Source organism: Siphateles boraxobius, unplaced genomic scaffold, assembly GCF_051911475.1.
Source record: "Siphateles boraxobius isolate OS27281-9 unplaced genomic scaffold, OSU_SipBor_1 53, whole genome shotgun sequence".
Taxonomy (NCBI): Eukaryota; Metazoa; Chordata; class Actinopteri; order Cypriniformes; family Leuciscidae; genus Siphateles; species Siphateles boraxobius.
The window spans coordinates 4,365,051-4,390,200 of record NW_027509175.1 but is presented as its reverse complement, the minus strand read 5'-3'; the positions used below and the strand labels follow the sequence as shown (position 1 = coordinate 4,390,200).

General features: G+C 38.2%; 2 protein-coding genes across 3 annotated transcripts; one reads left to right on the top strand and one right to left on the bottom strand.

Moving 5' to 3' along the window:
* The first annotated feature begins 21 nt into the window (after positions 1 to 21).
* ppp2r2ca (protein phosphatase 2, regulatory subunit B, gamma a) lies at positions 22 to 12,582 on the top strand. 2 transcript variants are annotated; one of them, XM_077205082.1, is made up of 9 exons: positions 22 to 782; positions 1,903 to 2,000; positions 2,685 to 2,859; positions 3,187 to 3,299; positions 3,990 to 4,167; positions 5,197 to 5,361; positions 6,382 to 6,551; positions 7,200 to 7,291; positions 7,509 to 12,015. In XM_077205082.1, exons 1-9 carry the CDS (start codon positions 719 to 721, stop codon positions 7,798 to 7,800), a joined length of 1,347 nt encoding a protein of 448 aa, XP_077061197.1. In that variant the 5' UTR covers positions 22 to 718; the 3' UTR covers positions 7,801 to 12,015. The 2 variants fall into 2 exon arrangements, with proteins under 2 accessions (XP_077061197.1, XP_077061198.1); XM_077205083.1 differs by lacking the exon at positions 7,509 to 12,015 and adding an exon at positions 12,480 to 12,582 and having other exon boundaries at positions 156 to 782.
* Positions 12,380 to 25,096, bottom strand: wfs1a (Wolfram syndrome 1a (wolframin)). The gene is made up of 10 exons (XM_077205077.1): positions 24,954 to 25,096; positions 24,042 to 24,638; positions 23,106 to 23,182; positions 22,076 to 22,220; positions 21,751 to 21,924; positions 18,109 to 18,186; positions 17,783 to 17,934; positions 16,385 to 16,522; positions 15,585 to 16,273; positions 12,380 to 14,786 (listed from the first exon to the last, which is right to left on the bottom strand). Exons 1-10 carry the CDS (start codon positions 24,955 to 24,957, stop codon positions 13,607 to 13,609), a joined length of 3,234 nt encoding a protein of 1,077 aa, XP_077061192.1. The 5' UTR covers positions 24,958 to 25,096; the 3' UTR covers positions 12,380 to 13,606.
* Positions 25,097 to 25,150: the final 54 nt, after the last annotated feature.

Genomic DNA, 25,150 nt, shown 5'->3' with positions numbered 1-25,150 from the left:
TCTGTGACATCGTGATGCTGCGCAGATGCTCAGCAGCAGTGCTAGTCGAGAAAGACAGGCTGGCGGTATCCTCTCTCTCTCTCCCTCTTTCTCTCCCTCCCCCCTCTTTTTCATCTTTCCTTTCCCTTCACGCACAAGCACGCATACATACGCGCGCACTCCGTCACACTGCAGCAGAAGGGAGAGGACACACCGTGAAGCTGTGAGGTAGGACCAGGCCTCTCATCTTCTTCCTCATCCTTCCTGTGAAAGACAACCTGTCTCTCTCTCCTCCACTATCCTCTGCTCTCCTTCAAGGACTACCGCACCCAAGGAGCGGCTGGAAAAGGACTTACTGCAGCACGACGGATCTACGGATCACTCACACACCTACATCCTCTTTTTTCCCTCTGCATTTCTTGTTGCCAGGCAGTGTTGAATGAGCGTCAGGACGTGCGCTCAAGCACGTGTGCATATGACAAGGTGCTTTTCTCCAGCTGACTGAACGTTTTTTATCCCGTTTTTCCACCCTTTTCCCTGTCTTGACGTGGCATCCTTCACACCTTTATCGTTTGCTGCTCATCTTCCTCCTCACAAAGGCAGACTGTATCCCAGGATGCTGTGCGGCAGGCTACTCTGCTAGGCCGCAGCAGCATGGGCAAAGCACCGGGGGGGTGGGACAGCACGGATTGGACGGCTCTGCTCCGGACGGGCGCGCTTACGCACTCCGCTGCTTCCGATGGGTGAGGACAGTGAGAGCCCCAAAATCAATCACAGCTTCCTCCGAGACTATGTCACAGAAGGTATGTGCACACACCTGCATGAACACTCCATCTTCACACATACACACACACTCAACTGTTATTTGATCCTGTTCACCTTTCTGGAGTCACGATAACCTTGATCTCAGCAGCTGTGCGGTAAGGTATTCTAAATATTCAGCTGACTCATCAGACTTTGGTCACCTGGTCCCACATCACATTTCTTATTTGGTTACAGCATGCATTAGTGAGACTGTTTTCATTCAATAATTTTATTGGGTGCTGTAAGCCATCCTGAATAATGCATGTGCAAACAGAACCAAGATAGTCTTGCATTTCATTTAAAATCATATTCTTTTGATTTTTAAGAGAATCAGCGAGTATTTTAACTTTCTTATACAAGCCCTTGCACATTAGTCCTTACATTGTTTAGGAAACATTTGTGTCTTTTGCAGGCTTTACCATAATCATGTTACTGAATGCTTCATCAGGAGCAAGCCAGGCAGTTTTTATTGAGTGTCATCATCATTGTACTGGCAGGAGCAAGAGCATGCCGTTTATCAACTATTAGGGTGTACAATGTGAAGCCATATGCCCAGATGAGGCTCTTGACTAAAAGTGTTTGCGTCGACAAAATCACAGTTGTGCTGTGCTAGCACATACTCATGAACTTATATTACTTTAGGTAATTTGTTCCGTAAAATATTTTTAGCTGGGATTTTCATGCAAGACTGTTATGTAAATGTATTCGCATTTAGCTCCAGGTGTGCAGTTATTCTCTACTCATCTATTCCAATTTTGTGAAAATTTGCATATACTTTCTATGAAGATAGAAATACTGTGCTGCCACCTGCAGTTGTTCACATCCCTAAAATCTACAAATGTTCTTTTACAGAAAGTAAAATGTTTTTTTTTAAATATGTATTTTGATTTTATTTTGAGAAAATGACAAGAATAGCTATAAATGCATTTTTATTCCAATATTTAATAATAATAACAATAATTAAAAATATTGTATATATATATATATATATATGACAATGATATTAGGATATTATTTTATAATACTAATATATATATATATATATATATTCATTTTTATAAATGTTTGTATTACTATTTTCGCTGATAAATTAACACAATCCACTTTCTTTCTTTGTAGCTGATGTCATTTCTACAGTGGAATTTAACCAGACGGGGGATCTGCTGGCCACAGGGGATAAGGGGGGGAGAGTGGTCATCTTCCAGAGAGAGACAGAGGTAGGTCAAACTGTGAGCTATAAAGCACTACAGTGGGTGATTGATAATTGGGGATTAAAGTAGTGTTTTTTTTAAGTAGCAGAGTGAATTAGATGGGGAGGGGAAGATCAAAAGTCATAACGATTAAAAAGTTCTGTTCTGCCAAAAATACTAGATATGTTAGTTTTTACACACATTTTGTAGCGCTATAGCATGGGACACTAAATATGCATGTGGTGGTTTTAATTTTCATTTCCCAAAGAGCCTTATGACATAATTAAAATAGATCAGGTTTAAAATACTTCATAAAGACAATGTATCAGATATCGCCTGTGATATTGAGCCGTCTGGTTCCCAGATCACAGTTAGAAACATTGAATCAGTGCATTTTCCATGTATTACTCTTATTTTAAACTCGATACAGAACAAAACACTGTTATTATGAGACATCTCATATGGAAACAGAGTTTCACCCATTTCAAGCAAAATTGTAAGAAGAATATCCCGCATTTCTAGGTCTAATTTATTTTTTATCTATTACATCTTTATACTGGGAGATTTCATGTTTATTTAACATATATATCGCATAAACTGTTAAAGTAATGTGCATTCGTGAACTATACATTTGAGAATTCAAACATTTTGACTGTTATTTATGTACATAAGCATATTGTATATGTATTTGGATCTTTTTTCTTAATGCAGTCTAAAGGTGAATGTGAGGAGCTGGGAGAATCGGGTGAGTATAATGTCTACAGTACGTTCCAGAGTCACGAACCGGACTTTGACTATCTGAAGAGTTTGGAAATTGAGGAGAAGATCAATAAGATCCGCTGGCTGCCACATCAAAACGCTGCCCACTTTCTCCTCTCTACCAATGGTAATCATACCTCTTCTTGTCTTTCATGGTTTAAACTTGTCTAATCCACATAATTGAACCATTCAATATAAGAGGGAAATAATTTTAGGCCTAATATTAAAAGGCATTGTGATTATTATGTGCAATAAATCAACACAAGCAAATCTGTGCAAGTATAAGACAAAGCCATTATTTATAGTATCATAAGCATGAACAATGACTCTCAAGGCCTTCTGAATGAAAATGCCTTGCAAAACCACTGGAATATATATTGATGTTTTGGTATAGAAAGTCTCAGTTATAAAAATGAATGGCTGGTAATCTCTCAGGTACTGTATGTTCCAACAGATAAAACGATAAAGCTATGGAAGGTGAGCGAGAGAGACAAGCGGCCAGAGGGCTACAATCTGAAGGACGAAGAAGGGCGAATAAAGGACATCTCCACAGTGACCTCATTACGGGTATTTTCACCACTGGCATATTAGATCAATACACTGCAGAGAATATAACTGGTTTGATTTAGCGTTCGTTTTAGTCACTGATTTTTGTCATGCTCTATAACAACTCATTATACACAGCTCTCTGGAATATGTTTCTGATTGGTTGATCGAGCTATTCTGTGATGAAATTCTTTTGTTTATTGACTGCTAAATTGTATAATTGACCGTTGTCATTATCAACCATTTTTCTCCATACAGTAATTGTGCTAGTTTCTCATATTACTCTGTCTCTTTTTTCTCACATGATGATACTGATAACTCAAATCAATAGTGTCCATTTTTTATTTATTTGGTAAGTAGTGGTGTAATAAGCCAGATAAGTTTCAGCCAGCGGTTATTATCGCAAAATATAATCCCTTTAGAGTGATCAGGGACCCGATCACCCTGCGATAATTGCAGATGGACTGACTGTATACTGTATATTAGCCAAATAATATTTGTTAGAAGATCACTAGTTAATATAATACTTTCAAATAGATGGATCAAATTTTGCATATTAATTTTCCAACAAATGAATATGTAAAATGATAATCATATTTGAAAGTACTTGAAATTTCGATCCTAAATAATGTTTGTTAATAAATTATGAGTATTAGTTGTTATATGTTACATAGTGATCCCCTCTGATGCTAAAAATCAATTTCCTTCCAGGTGCCGGTCCTGAAACCCACTGACCTGATGGTTGAAGTGCGGCCACGGAGAATCTTTGCTAACGGCCACACCTACCACGTCAACTCCATCTCAGTCAATAGCGATGGAGAGACATATCTGTCTGCTGATGATCTCAGGATCAACATGTGGCACCTGGACATCACCGACCGAAGCTTCAGTATCCTTCATGCCAATCCTCCTATCTATATTCACAGAAAAAAGATCAAATGCAGTCTTTGTTACACTTTACACTGGCTTTATATACTATACCAAATAATTGGGAGAGAGGCATAAAGGTTGCATCAGTTGGGTGAATATGGTGCAAAAATTATTTCTGAACTGGATTGCTATTGTTTCTTTGTGTTCTTGTGACTGGACTGAATCCTGAGGTTTTGTATTCTAGATTGCGTAGCTGCTCTTCTTTTGAGCAGGGCTCTGACCTAGAAATAAAATATCTATGGAAACATTTAAATAATTCACCAAGGAAACACTCTCTTCTAAAACACATAATAGCTGCCTTCAGGAAAATTGTAGGTTGTGTGTCTGTGCTTGCATGTGATGCGTATTGCTTACTGAGTAGATGAACATGTATGTGTGCGTGTGAGTGCTCAGAATAATAATCATACAACCGTAGAGCTTTACACCATCAAGGGAGCTGATGATGCATAGTTTATAAGCTACTACTGTCAGTGTGCTTTCAGTCGTAGACCTTATGTGATCTCTATTTCCGCATGAAGCTTTGTGAACCATTCATTGAGCGTTTAGCAATGTAAAACTGGAATATATTGACAATACATTGTCAGTTAATTTTGCCTTATGCAGCCTAGTGAAAGAAGTCGTAGGTTCAAACCTTGCAAGGTGTGATCCCTAAAAGCGAATATTCAATCAACATTTATTCCAAACCCAAAAGTCGTTCTTTTTCCATGGAACATTTTTGAAAAATAGTAGACGACAAAAACAAAATCAAGACTGTAAAAGGGCATAATATATCCTCTTTAAGTCATTATTCATTAGTCATTATTAGTGGACATTCTTACTATTAATAATAATCTAATAATTTAGATGAATTAATCTAATTAAAAATCTAATAATTAGTCATTATTAGTGGACATACTTACATCTGCATTTATGAGAGATTTAGGAGTCTCAAACATAGCTTTCAGAACTGTATATCAGATACTCTCCTTGACCTCTTTCCCCTTCTCAGACATTGTGGACATTAAGCCTGCCAATATGGAGGACCTGACGGAGGTGATAACAGCTGCAGAGTTCCACCCACATCACTGCCACCTGTTTGTATACAGCAGCAGTAAAGGCACACTGCGCCTCTGTGACATGAGAGAGTCGGCACTCTGTGACAAGCACTCCAAAAGTAAGCACAAGGGCTGCATTACTTACAGTACCATTTAAAGTTTAGGGGACAGTAAAGGAAAAATTATTTTAAAGAAATTATTTTATTCAGCAAGGACACGGTAAATTTATCAAAAGTTACAATAAAGACATATATGAGATACAAAAGATAAATGCTGCTCTTTTAGAACCTTTATTCTAGAATCTTGAATAAAAAAATGTATCATGTTTTCCACAAAATCAATACAATGAATGGAGACAGGAGCTCTCGAGCCAAAGAGGAATTAAAGCACCATAAAAATATGATGAAACAGTTACAATAAAGACATATATAAGATACAAAAATAAATGCTCTTTTCTTTACTTTTTATTCTAGAATCTTGAATAAAATGTATCTTGTTTTCCACAAAAATATAAAGCAGCCGTTTTCAAATTTGATAATAAAAAGAAAGGTTTCTGTAGCAGCAAATCATATTAAAATGATTTCTGAAGGGTCATGTGACACTGAAGACTGGAATAATGATGCTGAAAATTTAGCTTTGCCATAGCAGGATTAAATTGCATTTTAAAATATATTAAAATAGAAAACAGTTATTTGAAAGTATAATGATATATACAATGCCTATTGATATGATTTATGCCTGTATTAAATCTTTAATTTGAGGAGTTCTTTACTTAGAAGTAACGCTGCAGTGGGAGAGACAGCGGGACACAGTGAAAACAATTAAGAAGAAAATCTGTGCTTGCTGGTGGGGGAATTAGCACTGTAGCAGATGTAGTGAGAATTACACTTATTGCTGCAGTAAAACACAAGCAGAACACAGTGTTGAAAATGTTTCATTGCCATCATTAACTCTGAAACCATTGAAACCGTTCCCCAGGAGACTTTGATTAACTGAAAATACCTGATGATTGACAGCCAGAGCGTAAAAAGGGAAGCTAAACATTATGGAGGCTCATCATGCTGATAAAAGCTGCACCGCCCCAATTATATCACGTGAATCTGAACTCAGTTTGAATCTGTATCTTTTCTCTACCTCAGTCTTTGAGGAGCCAGAAGATCCAGGCAATCGATCTTTCTTCTCTGAGATCATCTCTTCAGTTTCTGATGTTAAGTTCAGCCATAGTGGACGTTATCTGCTCACCAGAGACTACTTGACTGTCAAAGTATGGGACCTTAACATGGAGAAGGGCCCAGTGGAGACCTACCAAGTGGGTATCATACAGGTCTTTACACAACAGCATGAACACGTGATATTTCCAACACATATGCTAGGCTAAACTATTTCTAGCTGATGAGGACTGTTTTCATGTGAAAATAAGAACTTTTTACACTTGGATACTTGTATTCGTTCAAGTAAATCCTAAAGGGTCTGTTCCTATGAGGTGTTGGAAAGTCCAGTGTTATTTTAGTTTTATTTATATACTATTTTAGTATTTATAAGTAAAAAAAAAATGCTATTGTTATGTTTTTAGCTATATTTTTATTTCAGTTTAAGTTTTAGTAATTTTTGTTTAGGCTTTTAATGTAATCTTTTTTTTATTTTTTTTTATTTACGCTTTATTTCAATTAACGGAACTTAATTTTTAAAGTTTTAGTTTTAACAACACTGATCAAATATATTCCCTCAGACAGTTCATGTAAATGAACAGATTCAATAAACAATCCACAGATTTGAGCCCCTGCTTTATTCTTTCTTTCTACTTTATTTATAGTGAAATATCTAGTCGAATTCTGCTGTTCATCAGTATGTTTTAACTCTGTTATAGTTGTATTTAGTATAAATGTATGTGTTCAAAGTTTAGAATACATTTTGGAATAATTATGAATACATATTTCAACATTTCCTTCTGTGTCAGGTTCATGAGTACCTAAGAAGTAAACTCTGCTCTTTGTATGAAAATGACTGCATCTTTGACAAGTTTGAGTGCGTCTGGAACAGCAACGACAGGTAAACATTTCTGAGGCTTTGAAGGATCATATTCTATGCAATATGGGTTTATTTCCTGTTTTGTACTCATATCCTCTTTCTCTTCTTTCCACTTTCTCTCTCGCATTTCCATATTGATTTGCTCATCTGTTCTCTTTTTTTTTTCTTCTTTACTCCACATACCCATTCTGATTTTAACCCATCATGCTTTGCTGTCTCTCACCGTACCCCCTCCAAGTGTAATCATGACAGGAGCGTATAACAGTTTTTTCCGGATGTTTGATCGCGAGACCGGTCGCGGTGTAACCCTCGAGGCATGGCGTGAGAGCAGTAAACCGCGTGCTGTGCTACGGACTCGCCGTGTTTACACCGGGGGCCGCCGTCGAAGGGGTGATGTGGGCGTGGACAGTCTTGACTTCTCTAAAAAGATTCTGCACATGGCTTGGCATCCGGCCGAAAACATCATCGCCATAGCTGCCACTAACAACCTCTATATCTTTCAGGACAGGGTCAATGCAGAAAACCAGTAACAGGAGATGTGTTGAGGTGTTGCAGTAATGCTCTTCCCAGGGCCACACACATTTAAACCATGCACACATATCAAATTTATCCTTTAAAACACACACATCTTTGGTCCTGTGGAGGTGGACATAGTTGCCAGACCCTGAAATTACACAGATGGACTTTGCAGCTAAGCAGTTACAGGAGAGCAGTTATGTATAGCCAATGACTTTATCTGATAACTATTTGGTTAATTACACCGCCAGGTATTTTGCCAACGATACGTGGAATTTCACGATTTACATCATGGAACAATCCCGAACTCCTTTGATATGTGATGGATGTTGTTGATGGCCAATCCCGGCCTTCGCAGATCTGTGATTAACGGCTGATTTTGGATAAGGCGTTGTGCCTTTGGGCTGAAGACTAGGAATGAGACCGCTCCACTCCTCTGTGCCAGGGTTGCCATGGACACCAGTTGTCATGGTAACAAGAGTGCTCTGAGGAGTCTTCCTATCACGTGCTTCCCAAAAAAAAAAAAACGATCCCACAATGCATCTGCTTTAAGAGCCCTCATTTTACTTCTCATCGAATTGACCATTTGTGGAAACATGGATGCCTATGACCGAATCACTATATCTCACACCTGGAGGAGGTTTGAATTCTAATACTTGTCTCAAATGTACCCGAACAGAAGGATTGCTCCATTACTTCATCAGAACAATGTCTTTAACCGGTTTACACCTCATGATGGGTTACATTTACACCTGTATGGCAAGAAAGTGAAAGGTATTGGTCAATCTCATAACACTGTTTGCACGCTTTCAAAAAGGCCTCCTGCAGCGATGTGCATGGGAGCTGACATGTGTTAGGGTCAGTTAACTCCAATCTAGTCAGCTCTGGTCTCTCACAGTAAACTACTGCCTTTTTAATTATGATTGTAGCTATGGATCCCTCAAAAAGGTAATTAAACAATCATGTAGGAAAAATGAATGACAAATTTAGTGCCACAGGCAATAAAACAAAGCAGACACACACTACCAATCAAACGTTTTTCAGGTCGGTGAGATTTTTTAATGTTTTGAAAAGAAGCCTCTTATGCTCACCCCCTTGGTATGCATTTATTTGACTCAAAATACTGCTTAAACAGTAATATGTGAAATATTTTTACAGTTTAAAAACTGTTTTCTATTTGAATGCAGTTTATTCCTGTGATGGCAAAGCTGAATTTTCAGCATCATTACTCCAGGTTCAGTGTCACACAATCCTTCAGAAATCATTCTAATATGCTGATATGCTGCTCAATAAGCATTTCTTATTATTATCAATGCTGAAAACAGTTGTGTACATTTTTTTTTCAGGATTCTTTGATGAATAGGAAGTTCAAAAGAACAGCATTTATATGAAATAGAAAGCTTTAAATGTCTTTATTGTCATTTCTTTTGATCAATTTAATGCATCCTTGCTGAAGAAACTGTTAATTTATTTAATTTCTTTCAAAAATTCAGCTTTGCCATCACAGGGATAAATTGCATTTTAAAATATATTCAAATAAAAACAAAAAAACATTATTTTAAATTGTAAACATATTTCACAATATTACTGCTTTTGCTGTATTTTGAAATCTTACCGATCTGAAAAAACCTTTTGAACAATAGTGACTGCATGGGAAATCAGTTGGTTCATTTAATGGAATATTCCGGCATCAAAACGTAAAATAAAGCTTTACAACAAACAATAATTCTGATATTCCTCAATTTGTTTAATAAAACCAAAGTAATGTACTTGCAATGGAAGTCTGCAGTTAAATGTGTATTTGTTAAAGTGCTTATATGGGTGGTTCTCAGCATTTGTGACTGCAAGACAACTCATTGTCTACAATATTCGAAGTACCCAGTTAATTTACGGTGTAAGAATTTAAAAAATATATGTTTACTTACAATATATACCCGATAAAATATTTGAGTGTGTATGTGCATTATAATGAATTTTAAGATTTTTTACATTTACATGACTTTTTCAGGTGTAGAAATTACACTTTTAAAATTAGATGTCCTCGTATATCCAGGTTTCCCAAGATTGTGATAATACTGGTTCTTTAAAGAAAAAAACTAAAATATAAAAACAATTTAATTAAAATAAGAATTATTTAGATTTTATGATTAGTCATCATGAGGCCCCCTGGTTGAGAACCACTGGCTTGCATTAATTAACAAAATGTGCTTATTTCAGCTATAAAGTCTAAATCCTCCTTTTAGATGTGGGACACTCTTCTATATGAATGAACACTCTTAAAAATAAAGGTATTATAAAAATAAAAGAGAAAGGTATAGCTGCAGGTCGTAATGGGCAACCAATTGTAAAGACTCTGACCTACAGGTATACCCACACTTGTGGAAAAAGATTCTTTATTAAAAAAAAAATTCTTATTTAGAGAAAAAAAATGGTTCTGTTAAGAGCTGTTCACTGAAATTTTCTTTGGGGAACCCAAATCTTCAATGGCATTGCTGTGAAAACCCTCTTATGAAACCTTTATTTTTAAGAATGAACTTTTGGTTATGCATTACCAACGTACAGTGTTGGGTGTAATTAATTACTAAGCAATGTAATAACTGTAATTTAATTACTTTAAAAGTTAAGTATGGGATTACTCTTCATTTTTCTGTAATTTTATTACAGTTACTTCAGATGTAATTGCATTACATACTGTATAGACTAGAACAATTCTATATAAAACAATAGTGGATTTAACATCAAAATTCAACGTCTTGTGTTAAAATATATGTTTTCATGGTAACCTCCTTTTACACACTTTGGTCAGTTCAAAAATAATTTATGCAATTGTGTGTTATTTACTTGATAGAATTAATAGTGCAGTTTCGTGTCTATCCATGTGTTGTTCAACTGGTTGAGGATGATATGGGATTTAGAAAGTAATCAGTAAAAAGTAATGCAATTAGTACAGTAATCTAATACACTGTAATTAGCTAGTAATTAATTACTTTTTTAGAGTAACTTTCAACAGGTGCTGTCCTTGCGCAAGTTCCCGGGTTTACCAGCTTTATGTGGTTATGACAGGTCAGGAGTTGAACAAGTTAATTAATAATTAATTAGATCAAATGTATTAGTTTCATTTTAACATGTATAATGCTGTTTTTATGGCTATACTTTCAAAACTTTGAATTTCAATTTTCAAAATTCAATGCCTTCACACTCCCTAGACTTCCATTGTAAGTGCATCAAAATAGTTAAGGATGTGTCCAAATTATGTTTGTTTTTTTGGTCATTAACAACATGCCAAATAGCTTAACTTTGATTGAATCTGGAACATTCCAATATGTACCAGATAGTAAACCATTTCTAAATGTTAATCTCAGCACTGTTGTCAGTGACCACGCAGGTGTACATGTAAGTCTCTATCCACTGTAGAAAGAAAACAGCGAGTTCTCTTTCATTTAAGGTTTGTTTGGTGTAGATGTGGTAATGAATTGTTGGGGTTGTCTTTGTAGACTATGACACGGAGGTCAGTGATTGTTTTTGCTATATGAAAAAGGCTGAATGAATGTAACTGTCAAACACCTGCTTTTAATGAATCCATTTTTAAAGTGTTACGATGCTAACGGGGTGCTCTCAAACTGACGAGCGAGCTTGCTTGCTTGCTTTCTCATTTTCCTTAACTTCACCCCTTTTCTGTCTTTTCCGGTGTTCACGCGTTTCCTTGTCCCATTTTTCTAGTACTCTTTGCTCTACGTGTCAAGAGGCTGTGCCTCTTACAATCAGTCTCTTTACTCTTAATTTTACATTTGTAGTTCATTCACATCATTTTTGTACCCTTAGACAATGCTTCTCTGCTTTTTTACTCTGTTTCTCTCTCTCTCTCTCACTCTTTCGTTCTCTTACATCCTGTTACTATGGCGATAGGCCTTCCGTCATTATGAATTCTCTCATGCTTTTCCTCTCAGACATGCAGTGAAACACACACTCACATTCACAATGCAACCAGGGAATAATGGCTTGAGTTTTTCAGGGCACACACACACACACGCTCTCTCTCTCACACACACACACAGACACATACACAAATAGGCCTATACATGCAAGCATACACAAAAACGCATGTTTATCATTATCCAGTGTTACTAATGTGTATATCTATGATGCCTAAACATATTCTATTTACACTTAATGGAAAAATAAAATAAGCAAATGGAAGAATGTGATTAAATTAACATGATCTCAGTTTACCCACTTAGATTATACTGTTTTTGTCATAGTGCTGTCTCAGTCTTTCGTCTGCTTCTGTGTATCTAACACACACACACACATCTGGTTCACTGTCTTTGTGGGGACTCTCCATAGACTTAATGGTTTTTATAATGTAAAAACTGGTTATTCTTTTTCCTTACACTAACCCGATCCCTAAACCTACCCATCACAGGAAACTTTCTGCATTTTTACATTTCCATAAAAACTCATTCTGTATGATTTATGAGCTTGTGTACCCATGGGGACCTCAATTTAGGTCCCCACTGTGACACGAGTCTGTGCATTCAGGTTGAAGTCCCCAACGGGATAGAAAAACATGTACACACAAATCTGACATGCTTATAATGATATTGATATTCTTTTATTCATTTTTACATTTTCACAGAAATAAAAGCATAATCCCAGAGATACTGTAAACAGGTTTTACTTCTACTTGTCATAGGACCTTTAAGGAAAATATCTCTGTGAAGATGGCTTTTCCATTCAACAAAGTAACAACAAAGAAGTTTGAACATGCTGTGTGGGTGTATGTAGATTTTTTATGAACAATGTACACTTTTTTAACATTTAAAAGGCTCATGTTTACAGAAACACAGTTCATTTGATAAATATTCTAAATACTAAACAAAAGAATTCCATGCATTCTTATTCATGAGAAAAATAAATTTGAAACAAAAACATCCAAAAATGTGAATAAAGATCCATTGCACATGGATCGTAATCATAAAAATGTGCTTTAATCATTTTGGTTGCAATGGTCAGACTGAATTTCTGAAGCTTTGGGGAAAAAAATTAAAGGTCAGAAATGGTGGTTCTTAGATTAAATTTGGTGATTACATTGATCTGGTGGTTTAAGATATAAAAAAGCAAGGAAATGCTTAGAAATATCAAACAATGCCCTTCACACAGGCTTGTTTTTCTGCTGCACTGATTTCTAATTGTTTTTCTATATAAACATCTCAGTTTTTCAGCATCTTGCACATGTTGGATTTTATTTTGAGCAAAGCTTACTAAAAAAAATGGTGAATAAAATATGGAATGAAAAACTTTAAACTCATTGGATAAAACATTAATTTGTAACATTTGTAAATGACAGAATTTTAATTTTGCGTGAACGTTTGCTATACCTACTGATATGCAAAGCATTTGATAATGTACTTAAAAATAGAACTGTCATGAAACTTAATAATATTCATATTTCAGAGTATTTTACATGGATTATGGATGCATCATAAAATGGTTGTGACATATTAATGAAAGTTAAGGTGTTAACCGATTGAAAATCAAAGCATGCACAATTTTATAACAGCAACAGAAAAGGGGTATCGACCCTAATATTTAAAAAAAATTGTAATTTCCTCAATGCCACAACAATAATACAAGATCTCTAATTCAATATAAGAATGTATAATTTATATATTTTTTTAAAAAAATTACCAATAAAATGTGCAAACTGTGTTTGGAGTTCTAATTGTCAAATTCATCCTACTTCGAATAGGAAAAAATCTCCAAACACTTTGACTGCGATTCAGATTTACATATCTCTCATCTTTCCTTCCACTTGTTTTTTTACACATTAATCCTAGCACAAAGAATCGGAGCAAAGAAAAAGTCAAATGCAAATTTAATGGCTTTTAGCATGGTTTTCCTCCAGTTTCGCTCAATCTTGACCTGTCGTCCCTCAGGCACCAATGAGGAGCTGCAGTCCAGACAGTGTATGGCTTTCAGTTCAAATGCAGGTAGTTTGTTACCCAACTTCCCTTCCAGCTTTGTGCTGAACTCTACCATGCTACCTGGGTCGAGGTTCAGCAACACCTGTCTAAACTCGTGGCTCGCCATTAGGAGAATGTCAGCTGCCGGATCGTCGAGTTTTGTGACCCCATCCACCGGCATGCCGACCGTCACCTCAAAGCGGTAACTGTCGAAGCGTTTAACGTGGCATTGGTGTCTAGCAAAAGCCTTTATTCGACAGAGCTCGTCCTCTTCCTGCTGGAGGAACAGCATTGTGGCGTTGACAGGCTCTGGGACGACGTCCGTGACATTCACAACCGGAGACGTATTATTCTGTGGTTCACACTTAGGATACACCTCACCGTAGAGACACTGCAACCAGTCGCCCATGAACACCGGTAGAATGTTTATAACAGACTGTGCTCCGTTTTCCTTCTCAGCTACGCGAACACGACGGAACACTCCTCTCCATGTGACACGATGGCCTTCCAGATGGCTGCAGAGGAGCTGTGTTTGAGCCATCCCATGATCCTGCCAGGCATGTGGGCCACACAGTGTACCGTATTTCTGCCAGGTGAGTGTGGAGTTATAAACCTTCAGACCTTCAGCGTTATAGACATAGACGCCGCAGAGAAAAATCACAGTAGTGATGCACAGGAGGATCAGTTTCACTGGGCCTCTGTCGGTGATGGTACGGAAGACTTTCAGAATGGAGAGGCTGAATCGAGTCCAAAGCCGCAGCATCACTGGGACGGCGCACACTGCCAGCGTCACCAGCATTTTAGTCAACTCCAGCTCCAGGAACCACTTGACCACCTGAATCAGCAGCATCGCCATCAGACCTATAGCCAAGACAGGTAATGCGAACAGGAAGAGGAAGTAGGCGACACAGGTGCGGATAAGGCCGATGATGGTGGAATTCCGCAGCAGAACCACAGAGAACTCGCACCACACAAAACAGACTAGATACGGCACCAGGAAGCAGTACGTCCCTCTGAATCCCCTCATACGTGCCATACTGTAAAGCCCCCAAAAAGAGATCCAGTTAGGTATGGTCATCATATTCAAGCTCCAATATCATAATATATAATATTAAAATGGGTCAGCGCTATACTTATATTTTTTTAAATAATGTACATACATTTTGTTGTCTTCCTTCTCCAGCAAAACTTTCTATTAATTGCTTGTATAATTAGTAATTCCATTAATTATTGCAATTTCTATCTTTGTACAGAAACGTAATATTTTCTGAAAATAATTTATAATCATAGATAATATTTTTTTGTTTTCTTTTAAAACAGTAACATTTGATGAAAAATAAATGCATGTGTATTTTTTTTAGTAAATATTGAATAAGTAGACATTCAAAATTTTAAGTATAAATCTTTACATTTAAATTGATAAAAAAAAAGTAAATTTCTAAATAACTATTTCTTTGATATTGACAGTGCAAATGGTTCCCCCGCATCCAATATAGTGTCATTTATTATTTATCTACTATTATTGTGTTTACTCATATTTTCAATTAGTATTTCATTTTTACATTTTATTTTCAATGTTCATTAAAATTTTTGTTTCTTGTTTAGTCATTTTGTTATGTGCTTTTGTTTTTTAATACTTTATTACTATAACATTATAATTTATTTTTATTTCAGATTAAGTTTTTTATTTATTTCCATTTATTTTTAATTAAAAAATGTTATAATAATTTTGGTTTTAGATGTACCGTAGTTAATGACAATACCCCGGTCCAATCCAATGGAATGTACAGTATATACATTGCCTTAACTAGGTTTATGTGATCTAGTGCCCTCACCTGAAGAACAAGTAGAAAAGGTAGATGTAGAGCACACAGGGTACACTGAGCTCCACCACCACTGATTCTCCCAGAGGGATAGTTGTGAAAATATGTCCCAGCATCCTGGCCATCACCATTTCCTTTGGCAACCTGTTTGTCAAGGCACACAAAGATGAAGCCACCTCGATGATGAGCGCCCTTCGAGCGTACGCTGCTGTAGACGGGCCCAGGCTCATGTAGCTCAGTACTGTGAAGAAGATGGCTACCGTGGAAAGCTCTGAACATGGGATCCAGCCTTTATCTGCAACTGGGAAAGTGAAGATCACAAAGAACACGGATATCATGAAGTAGAGGTACTGCTCCAGGTTGTTCCAGCCAAAGTTGGTCTCTGCTTGCTCCACGTCTAAGCTGGGCTCGAAGCGTGTGAGGAGGGCGGTGAAGGCACGGAGGTTCTCCCAGCCTTTGCTGCTCTGGAAGACTCTCAGTGTGCAGATGGCCATGGAGATAAAGGAGAGGTAGAAGATGAGGAGCGGGATGATGAAGGCAAACAGATCAATGGTGAGATTGGAGATGATGAAGAAGAAGATAAGAGCGTTGACGTGTTGTGTTGGGATGATGGTGCTCAGCCATTGGACGCCAGCACGAGATGCCCAGTCAATTAAATGTTCCTTCATCTCGATAATGGCATGGAGGGGGTACTGCAGACCCTGCAGGGAAGGGAAGGACAATACAAGAGTAATATTTTATTTGTGTTAAACTGATGTTTGATAAATAGCTACATCAATGGTGGCTATAAATTTTGTTTATTTGTTTTTCACCAAGAAGTGGGCTTTTATGTCCAGGGCTCTCTTCATTGCACCGCTGCGTCTGGAAGCCAGCATCATCCCACTGCTCGTCATTCCCCAACTAGACTTTCGATGACGCTTATGAGCAATGGGGGCCAATTCATTTTTTTTCTGCACGAAAATATTAGCACTTTTTTTACTCTTCAAACCCTTTTGGAACCATTGCAAATATTTTATTTTGATGTATAAACACGTAGCAAGCTGTCATTTAGCAGCTGATTTTAGCAACTTGCATTAAACTCCTGTTGGTGGAACTTTAAGCTCACACAAAATGAAAAATGATGTCATCATTTACTCACCCTCATGTCATTCCAAACAAAACCCAAAAGAAGATACATTTTGAAAAAAAATTCTGTTTTTCGTCCATACAAATCAATGGGATCCAGTGTCGTTTTGAACCCCATTGAGTTTCATCATATGGTCAAAAACTGTTTTCCACAGAAGACAGAAAGTCATACAGGTTTGGAACAACATCAAGGCGAGGAAATTATATCTTTTAAATGCCTTTCTCAATGACATATAAATGGTTATAGCTTATATATTTATAAAACACCTATTTTAATCAATGCTTTAAAAAATTGCTGTTATATGAAAAGCCTAGAATTAGTCTGCACTTATAATTATCTTCTTCCATACATTGAAAACATTTGGTGATGGAATTTAGTAAAATTTTCAGATTTTGCAAGTATACAATACAAACTAACACTGAATTAAACATTAAATGTATGATAAAAAATTTCAATCCTGGTCCTGGAGTACCGTCTGCAGTGCACATTTTAGATGTCTCCCTTAATCAAACACCTAATTCAACTCATTGGCTCATTAGTAAAGACCCCAAGGCTGCATCCGAAATCCCATACTTCCCTACTATTTAGTTGGCAAAAAACAGTGTGCGACAAAAGAAGTATGTCTGAATTCACAGTACTCATAAGAGAGTAGGCAAAAAGTACCCGGATGACCTACTTCTTTCGGCGAGATTCTGAAGTGTGCATACGATGGACACTTTACTATCCCATGTGGCCACGGGAGAGAATTCGGGAATAGCAGTGAAGCGACACAACTGAGGCTGGTAGGTCACATGACAGTGGCAACATGGCGAATGTAGTACGTCCGGGTTACATTCATACTACACAGATTCATACTATATAAAACATACTTTTATAGCGCTTGCAAAGTAAGTACAAAATAAGAACCTACTCAAGAAAGCATGCGATTTCAGATGCAGCCCAAGATCTCAAATATGTGTGTTAGATGTGTGTCAGAGAGACATCAAAATGTGCAGTATTAAGGGTACGCAGAGTTGGGAACCACTGTTGTAAAACAATCTCCAATAATCGTTCTTTAATTTACAACTTTGAGTAAAAAAATCACCGTATCAAATGAGGCTGCATCACTTTTCCTTAAAGTCTCCTCTCCCTTTGCATCTACGCTTGAGGTGCTCTGTGTGGGAGTGCATGCAATGCCTTCTGTGAACTTTTTTGTCATCTCCACAAAATCTTCCGCATCCACATACTTAGAGCCAGCTGTAGAAGGAAGAAGATGCAAAGTTGATGAGTCATCTGTATCTGTCTAAAATTTTAATCAGAAAAATTAGACCTCAGGTTAAACAAATATACCTTTTTTTGCTTTCACCATCCTTCAGAACAAGACCCAATGTATTGTATTTGCATATACACATATACAGTAGGTACACTTACATTCATTAGACACCATTGTCTCAAGAATTTTCCTCTGAGAAGAAATGCTGGGTGTTACACCGCATACAGAAGCTTCACCTGTAACATAAAAGTCATTAAGAGTTACTACATGTAGACATGTTACATTATATTTCAGTAACATAATAAGGTTTCAGTTGTTAACATTAGTTAATAGTTCACCCAAAAAAGGACAATTCTGTCATTAATTACTCACCCTCATGATGTACAAAATTCGTAAGACTTTCATTTGTCTTAGGAACACAAATGAAGATCTTTTTGATTAAATCTGAGAGCTTTCTGTCTCTCCATTGACAGCTACGCAACTGAAACTTTGACGCTTGAAAAAGTTCAAAAAGAGATCGTAAAACTAATCCATATGAATTGAGTGGTTTAGACCAAAATTTTCTGATGAGACACTATCGCTTCATAAGATGAACAGATTGAATTTAGGCGTTTATTCACATAAACATTCATCAACTCACACATCAGTTGTGGTAGAAAGAAGCTCAAGCATGTTCGCTTCACGTGCGAGAACCAATGAGGTTCGTTCTCCTGTGTTACGCAGCATGTTTGAGCTTCCTCAAGAACCAATGAGGTTCGTTCTCCTGTGTTACGCAGCACGTTTGAGCTTCCTCAAGAGCCAATGAGGTTCGTTCTCCTGTGTTACGCAGCACATTTGAGCTTCCTCAAGACCCAGTGAGGTTCGTTCTCCTGTGTTACGCAGCACGTTTGAGCTTCCTCAAGACCCAATGAGGTTCGTTCTCCTGTGTTACGCAGCACGTTTGAGCTTCCTCAAGAACCAATGAGGTTCGTTCTCCTGTGTTACGCAGCACCTTTGAGCTTCCTCAAGACCCAATGAGGTTCGTTCTCCTGTGTTACTTAGCACGTTTGAGCTTCCTCAAGAACCAATGAGGTTCGTTCTCCTGTGTTACGCAGCACGTTTGAGCTTCCTCAAGAACCAATGATGTTCGTTCTCCTGTGTTACGCAGCACGTTTGAGCTTCCTCAAGACCCAATGAGGTTCGTTCTCCTGTGTTACGCAGCACGTTTGAGCTTCCTCAAGACCCAGTGAGGTTCGTTCTCCTGTGTTACGCAGCACGTTTGAGCTTCCTCAAGACCCAATGAGGTTCGTTCTCCTGTGTTACGCAGCACGTTTGAGCTTCCTCAAGACCCAATGAGGTTCGTTCTCCTGTGTTACTTAGCACGTTTGAGCTTCCTCAAGAACCAATGAGGTTCGTTCTCCTGTGTTACGCAGCACGTTTGAGCTTCCTCAAGAACCAATGATGTTCGTTCTCCTGTGTTACGCAGCACGTTTGAGCTTCCTCAAGACCCAATGAGGTTCGTTCTCCTGTGTTACGCAGCACGTTTGAGCTTCCTCAAGACCCAGTGAGGTTCGTTCTCCTGTGTTACGCAGCACGTTTGAGCTTCCTCAAGAACCAATGAGGTTCGTTCTCCTGTGTTACGCAGCACGTTTGAGCTTCCTCAAGAACCAATGATGTTCGTTCTCCTGTGTTACGCAGCACGTTTGAGCTTCCTCAAGACCCAATGAGGTTCGTTCTCCTGTGTTACGCAGCACGTTTGAGCTTCCTCAAGACCCAATGAGGTTCGTTCTCCTGTTACACAGCACGTTTGAGCTTCCTCAAGAGCCAATGAGGTTCGTTCTCCTGTGTTACGCAGCACATTTGAGCTTCCTCAAGACCCAGTGAGGTTCGTTCTCCTGTGTTACGCAGCACGTTTGAGCTTCCTCAAGACCCAATGAGGTTCGTTCTCCTGTGTTACGCAGCACGTTTGAGCTTCCTCAAGAACCAATGAGGTTCGTTCTCCTGTGTTACGCAGCACCTTTGAGCTTCCTCAAGACCCAATGAGGTTCGTTCTCCTGTGTTACGCAGCACGTTTGAGCTTCCTCAAGACCCAATGAGGTTCGTTCTCCTGTGTTACTTAGCACGTTTGAGCTTCCTCAAGAACCAATGAGGTTCGTTCTCCTGTGTTACGCAGCACGTTTGAGCTTCCTCAAGAACCAATGATGTTCGTTCTCCTGTGTTACGCAGCACGTTTGAGCTTCCTCAAGACCCAATGAGGTTCGTTCTCCTGTGTTACGCAGCACGTTTGAGCTTCCTCAAGACCCAGTGAGGTTCGTTCTCCTGTGTTACGCAGCACGTTTGAGCTTCCTCAAGAACCAATGAGGTTCGTTCTCCTGTGTTACGCAGCACGTTTGAGCTTCCTCAAGAACCAATGATGTTCGTTCTCCTGTGTTACGCAGCACGTTTGAGCTTCCTCAAGACCCAATGAGGTTCGTTCTCCTGTGTTACGCAGCACGTTTGAGCTTCCTCAAGACCCAATGAGGTTCGTTCTCCTGTTACACAGCACGTTTGAGCTTCCTCAAGAACCAATGAGGTTCGTTCTCCTGTGTTACGCAGCACGTTTGAGCTTCCTCAAGAGCCAATGAGGTTCGTTCTCCTGTGTTACGCAGCACGTTTGAGCTTCCTCAAGAACCAATGAGGTTCGTTCTCCTGTGTTACGCAGCACGTTTGAGCTTCCTCAAGAACCAATGATGTTCGTTCTCCTGTGTTACGCAGCACGTTTGAGCTTCTTCAAGACCCAATGAGGTTCGTTCTCCTGTGTTACGCAGCACGTTTGAGCTTCCTCAAGACCCAATGAGGTTCGTTCTCCTGTGTTACGCAGCACGTTTGAGCTTCCTCAAGAACCAATGAGGTTCGTTCTCCTGTGTTACGCAGCACCTTTGAGCTTCCTCAAGACCCAATGAGGTTCGTTCTCCTGTGTTACGCAGCACGTTTGAGCTTCCTCAAGACCCAATGAGGTTCGTTCTCCTGTGTTACGCAGCACGTTTGAGCTTCCTCAAGAACCAATGAGGTTCGTTCTCCTGTGTTACGCAGCACGTTTGAGCTTCCTCAAGAACCAATGATGTTCGTTCTCCTGTGTTACGCAGCACGTTTGAGCTTCCTCAAGACCCAATGAGGATCGTTCTCCTGTGTTACGCAGCACGTTTGAGCTTCCTCAAGACCCAGTGAGGTTCGTTCTCCTGTGTTACGCAGCACGTTTGAGCTTCCTCAAGAACCAATGAGGTTCGTTCTCCTGTGTTACGCAGCACGTTTGAGCTTCCTCAAGAACCAATGAGGTTCGTTCTCCTGTGTTACGCAGCACGTTTGAGCTTCCTCAAGACCCAATGAGGTTCGTTCTCCTGTGTTACGCAGCACGTTTGAGCTTCCTCAAGACCCAATGAGGTTCGTTCTCCTGTGTTACGCAGCACGTTTGAGCTTCCTCAAGAACCAATGAGGTTTGTTCTTGCTCGTAAAGCAGGTTGGGTTGAGGTTCTGTTTATGTTCGCTGATCAATATTTATATGTGAATAAAAGCCTAAATTAAATCTGTTTTAATTTTTGGGTGAACTATACCTTTAACATGAACTAACAATAAAAAAAACTAAAATCTTGGTTAATGTTAACTTCAACATTTACTACATTATTAAAATAACTAACTTTTTGTAAAGTGCTACCGTTCATGTTTATATAAAAATATAAGCCTCCTAGAAATTTGGTCAAAATGCCACTTGTTTAAGTTTAAGGTAAACTATAATGAAAAATACTGCTTTTGCATAAAATGAATAAAAGAAAGAAATGAATTACCTGGTACAGTATTGACCTGGCTGACATTCTCCAGCATCTCAGACATGGCTACTTTCTTCTTCCTGTCAGGATTGAGTTTCCAATACATGGTCATGGCTGCTCTCCTCACTGCCTGTTCAAACTTACTCTCTGAGGACAGCTTTCTCACCTCTTGTGCGTTCTCTGGTGTGATGCCTGGCAGTAGAAAATTTAAAAAGAATCATTATGTGATTATTATAAAAAATGTATCAATGAACGTTTCAACAAATCTTCATATTACATTGATATAATCAAAGCAATTGAAGGCAAGTTCTCAGAGTTCCTCGTGCTTTCTGCTTCCCCTCACCTTTATTTTTGATCCAGCATTTCTGAAGTAGTTTGGCAGAATCTCTCCGACCTTGTTTTGTTGCCTTCACCAACCATTCAACAGCTGTATGGTTATTTGTCTCTGTGTCTTTTTCCTTTGCCAGTTTAAGGTAGTGTTTACCAAGCTACAGCAAACACATTAAATAATACACATTATAAATAAATACAACGCAATATAAAAATTCATTTTTTATTAATTCAATCCTTTTTGTGATAGTGAAATGTCACTGCTTACCTCTAGAAACACCTCAAGACCTTTTGAGCATGATAATACAAATATCTTTTGTTTAGAGTGCAGTTTGCTTAGATTACAACATCATGCCGAACTGACTACATTACCCAGCAGTCCCTGTACCATGTTTTGATGAACAATAATAAGTGGGCTAATTTCCCAGAGGCTCAAAGCAAGACAGAGTATCATATAACCATATCTAATCTTAGCCTAAATGCTAAACCACGTTATTATTAAACGTAGCAAGAGCTTTAAAGTGTGCCTTTACCAACACCATGACAGCTTAGTGCAAAATCATTAACAGAAACTGAACTATGATGTCAAATGTTTGGCCCATCTACTAGACGTATCTCCATCTCCTATCATGCTCTATGCCCTGATATCTTGATCTTAATGAATCAAATATGAATGAGAAAAGGTATAAGTGTGGAATTCAGGAAAAGGAAAGTAGAGTAGGCTATTCAAAGAAAAGTCAGGGCTCATCTTTCTATGTACAGTAAGTGTTTATAGTATGTATGTCAGCAGAGTCTGTATTTGCAGACACATTGCGTCGGACTGTGTGAGAATGTGTAGCCTACATGCATGCAGGAGCATTTGAGTTATATTGAGACTGCATGGGCTCATCTTCCAGAAATCTGAAAATAGACACACTAATGACAACGCCAGAAAGGACATGCTGTCAACCACGGGGAGACAAAATCACTACAGAATTTATGATATTTCATATGACTATTTTAATATTATGTCAATTATTACATGTGTGTTTTCAAGTACTCACTCTACTCTGTGCTCTAGGGTCTCCAGCTTCAGCTTTCTCCAGGAGCTCCTCAAAAGTTAGCTCCTCATCCATATCATCTGGGAGAGATAAGAGTTAGTTTATTATTTAACTTATCTAAAATAATTTATCTAAAATTAGGTTAACATCAATTTTACACGATTTTAAACTGATTGAAGTCTTAATGAATCAATAACTATCCTCCTATTTCGCTCTAAATAAATGAACTATGCTCATCTGATCCATGGTGAATAATGTGCAATCCAAACCGAACAATCCAAGTGGAATGAGTGGAAACAAGGACTTAAGTATTTCTGAAAAGATAAAGACATTTTACTGAACATACAGTTTATCAATAGTTTCCTGCCAATTGTATTACTTGATTCTTTGTCACTGATTTAATTTATGGCCCCAGTATAATCCCAAAGATATGAATTGCATCTGAATGAAAATCGCAAGTTACATAACTCATCATGCTTCAGGGTTGACATATCTATTACTTTCTGACATTACTGGCCAAAACCAAACCAGAAAAGCAAAACCAAACTATGAGTAAATAAATGTATATTCCTCTATTTTAGTCTCATCAGAAGCACATTGGTTTGTGATAAAAAATATAATTTATGTTCTTGGTGAAGATAAAGTTAGCACACACACACACGTGACCCACTGGTGACCCTAGGTCAGATGCATTCCTTTAGTGTAATGCATACTGAATGTATATCAAGAAACAACAATTAAAATGGTACCATTAAAAATATCAAACAAAATAAGTCTTTTTGAGTTTCAACATGTTAAGAAATAGTTTCAAAAAGTCAAATGCAACAAAGAAATGTGGAAAGCATATACTGAAATTGTATCATACAAAGAAATAAGCAAGTCATCACATTGTCTTTTAGCTTTTTAAATGTATTAGTTATAATGCAAAGCTTCACTTACCAGATTCTTCAGCTTTGGCCTGCTCCTCATCCTTTCTTAATTTCTCCTGCATAATCACCTTTTGGGCTGCAGCCAAAAAGCTCCGTTGACGGGGGATTTTACCGGAGCCCGCTGCAGGTGTTTTGGTGGTGGACGATGAACCCTCAGGAGGAGTAAGATCAGCAGAAATGGTCATGCTGGGTGTAGATGGGTCATTGGGAGAAGGTAATATTAATGGTGTTGATTTTGATGATGATGATGATGATGATGATGATGATGATGATGATGATGATGATGATGATGATGATGATGGAGCTGGCATTGTTGGAGTAGTTTTAGAGATATGTGATGATGATGAAGCAGGGCTTGGTTTAACTGTTGTTGGTTTCTCAGGTGTTGGTTTGGCTGGAACATGTTTTAATGTAGTATCTTGAGTTAAAGAAGGAGGTTCAGAGGGTCGGTCAGGGCTGCCAGAATTGGAGGACAGGGGACCAGCCGTCTCAGTGCCAGGAATGGATTTGGTGGATGGAACAGGAGGGTTGAGACGTTTGTGGGTTGCACTATTCTCCATGAGAGTCTCAGGAGATGGTGGTGGACAGGCATTAATGTCCATCTCACCTAAAGGACAGCAAACATAATGTGAATAGATGTACCGTTTACAGAGAACACCGGGTTTTTCTCACTTACACTCATTTCTACCAAACAAATGTGTGTCTATAACTTAAACTGTATATTTAATCTCTCTCTCTCTCTCTCTCTCTCTCTCTCTCTCTCTCTCTCTCTCTCTCTCTCTCTAGAATTATACATATTACATAGGCTACATATATATAATTCAATATGTTTTGATAAACCTGATAACTGGGATGAAATTAAAAGTAGCCTAGTTTTATAGCCTAACTCAAAATAAAAGAATGTAGAATTGAAAAAACTTACTCATTTAAGCTGGTTAAACGTATGATCTTCAGATAAACATTGTATGGCATAGCACATTAAAAAAATAAAAAATAAAAATTAAGTTTTCGTTCCTGTCCACAGATAACCACTCTGTGAAACCACCAGAGCCCCACTAAGGAATCACAGTTGTCAAGATCCATCATACCTCAAGAGAGCGAAGCTTCAATTGGATAATT

Bases quoted from the DNA above. Each gene is read 5' to 3' on its own strand.
- ppp2r2ca (XM_077205082.1), top strand. From the start codon at position 719: ATGGGTGAGGACAGTGAGAGCCCCAAAATCAATCACAGCTTCCTCCGA. The intron at 4,168-5,196 runs GTATCCTTCATG...TCCCCTTCTCAG, and splicing joins CATCACCGACCGAAGCTTCA to ACATTGTGGACATTAAGCCT. The intron at 6,552-7,199 runs GTGGGTATCATA...CTTCTGTGTCAG, and splicing joins GCCCAGTGGAGACCTACCAA to GTTCATGAGTACCTAAGAAG.
- wfs1a (XM_077205077.1), bottom strand. The intron at 21,925-22,075 runs GTGAGGGGAAGC...TTCTACTGCCAG, and splicing joins ATGCTGGATCAAAAATAAAG to GCATCACACCAGAGAACGCA. The intron at 18,187-21,750 runs GTAATTCATTTC...TTTATGTTACAG, and splicing joins CCAGGTCAATACTGTACCAG to GTGAAGCTTCTGTATGCGGT.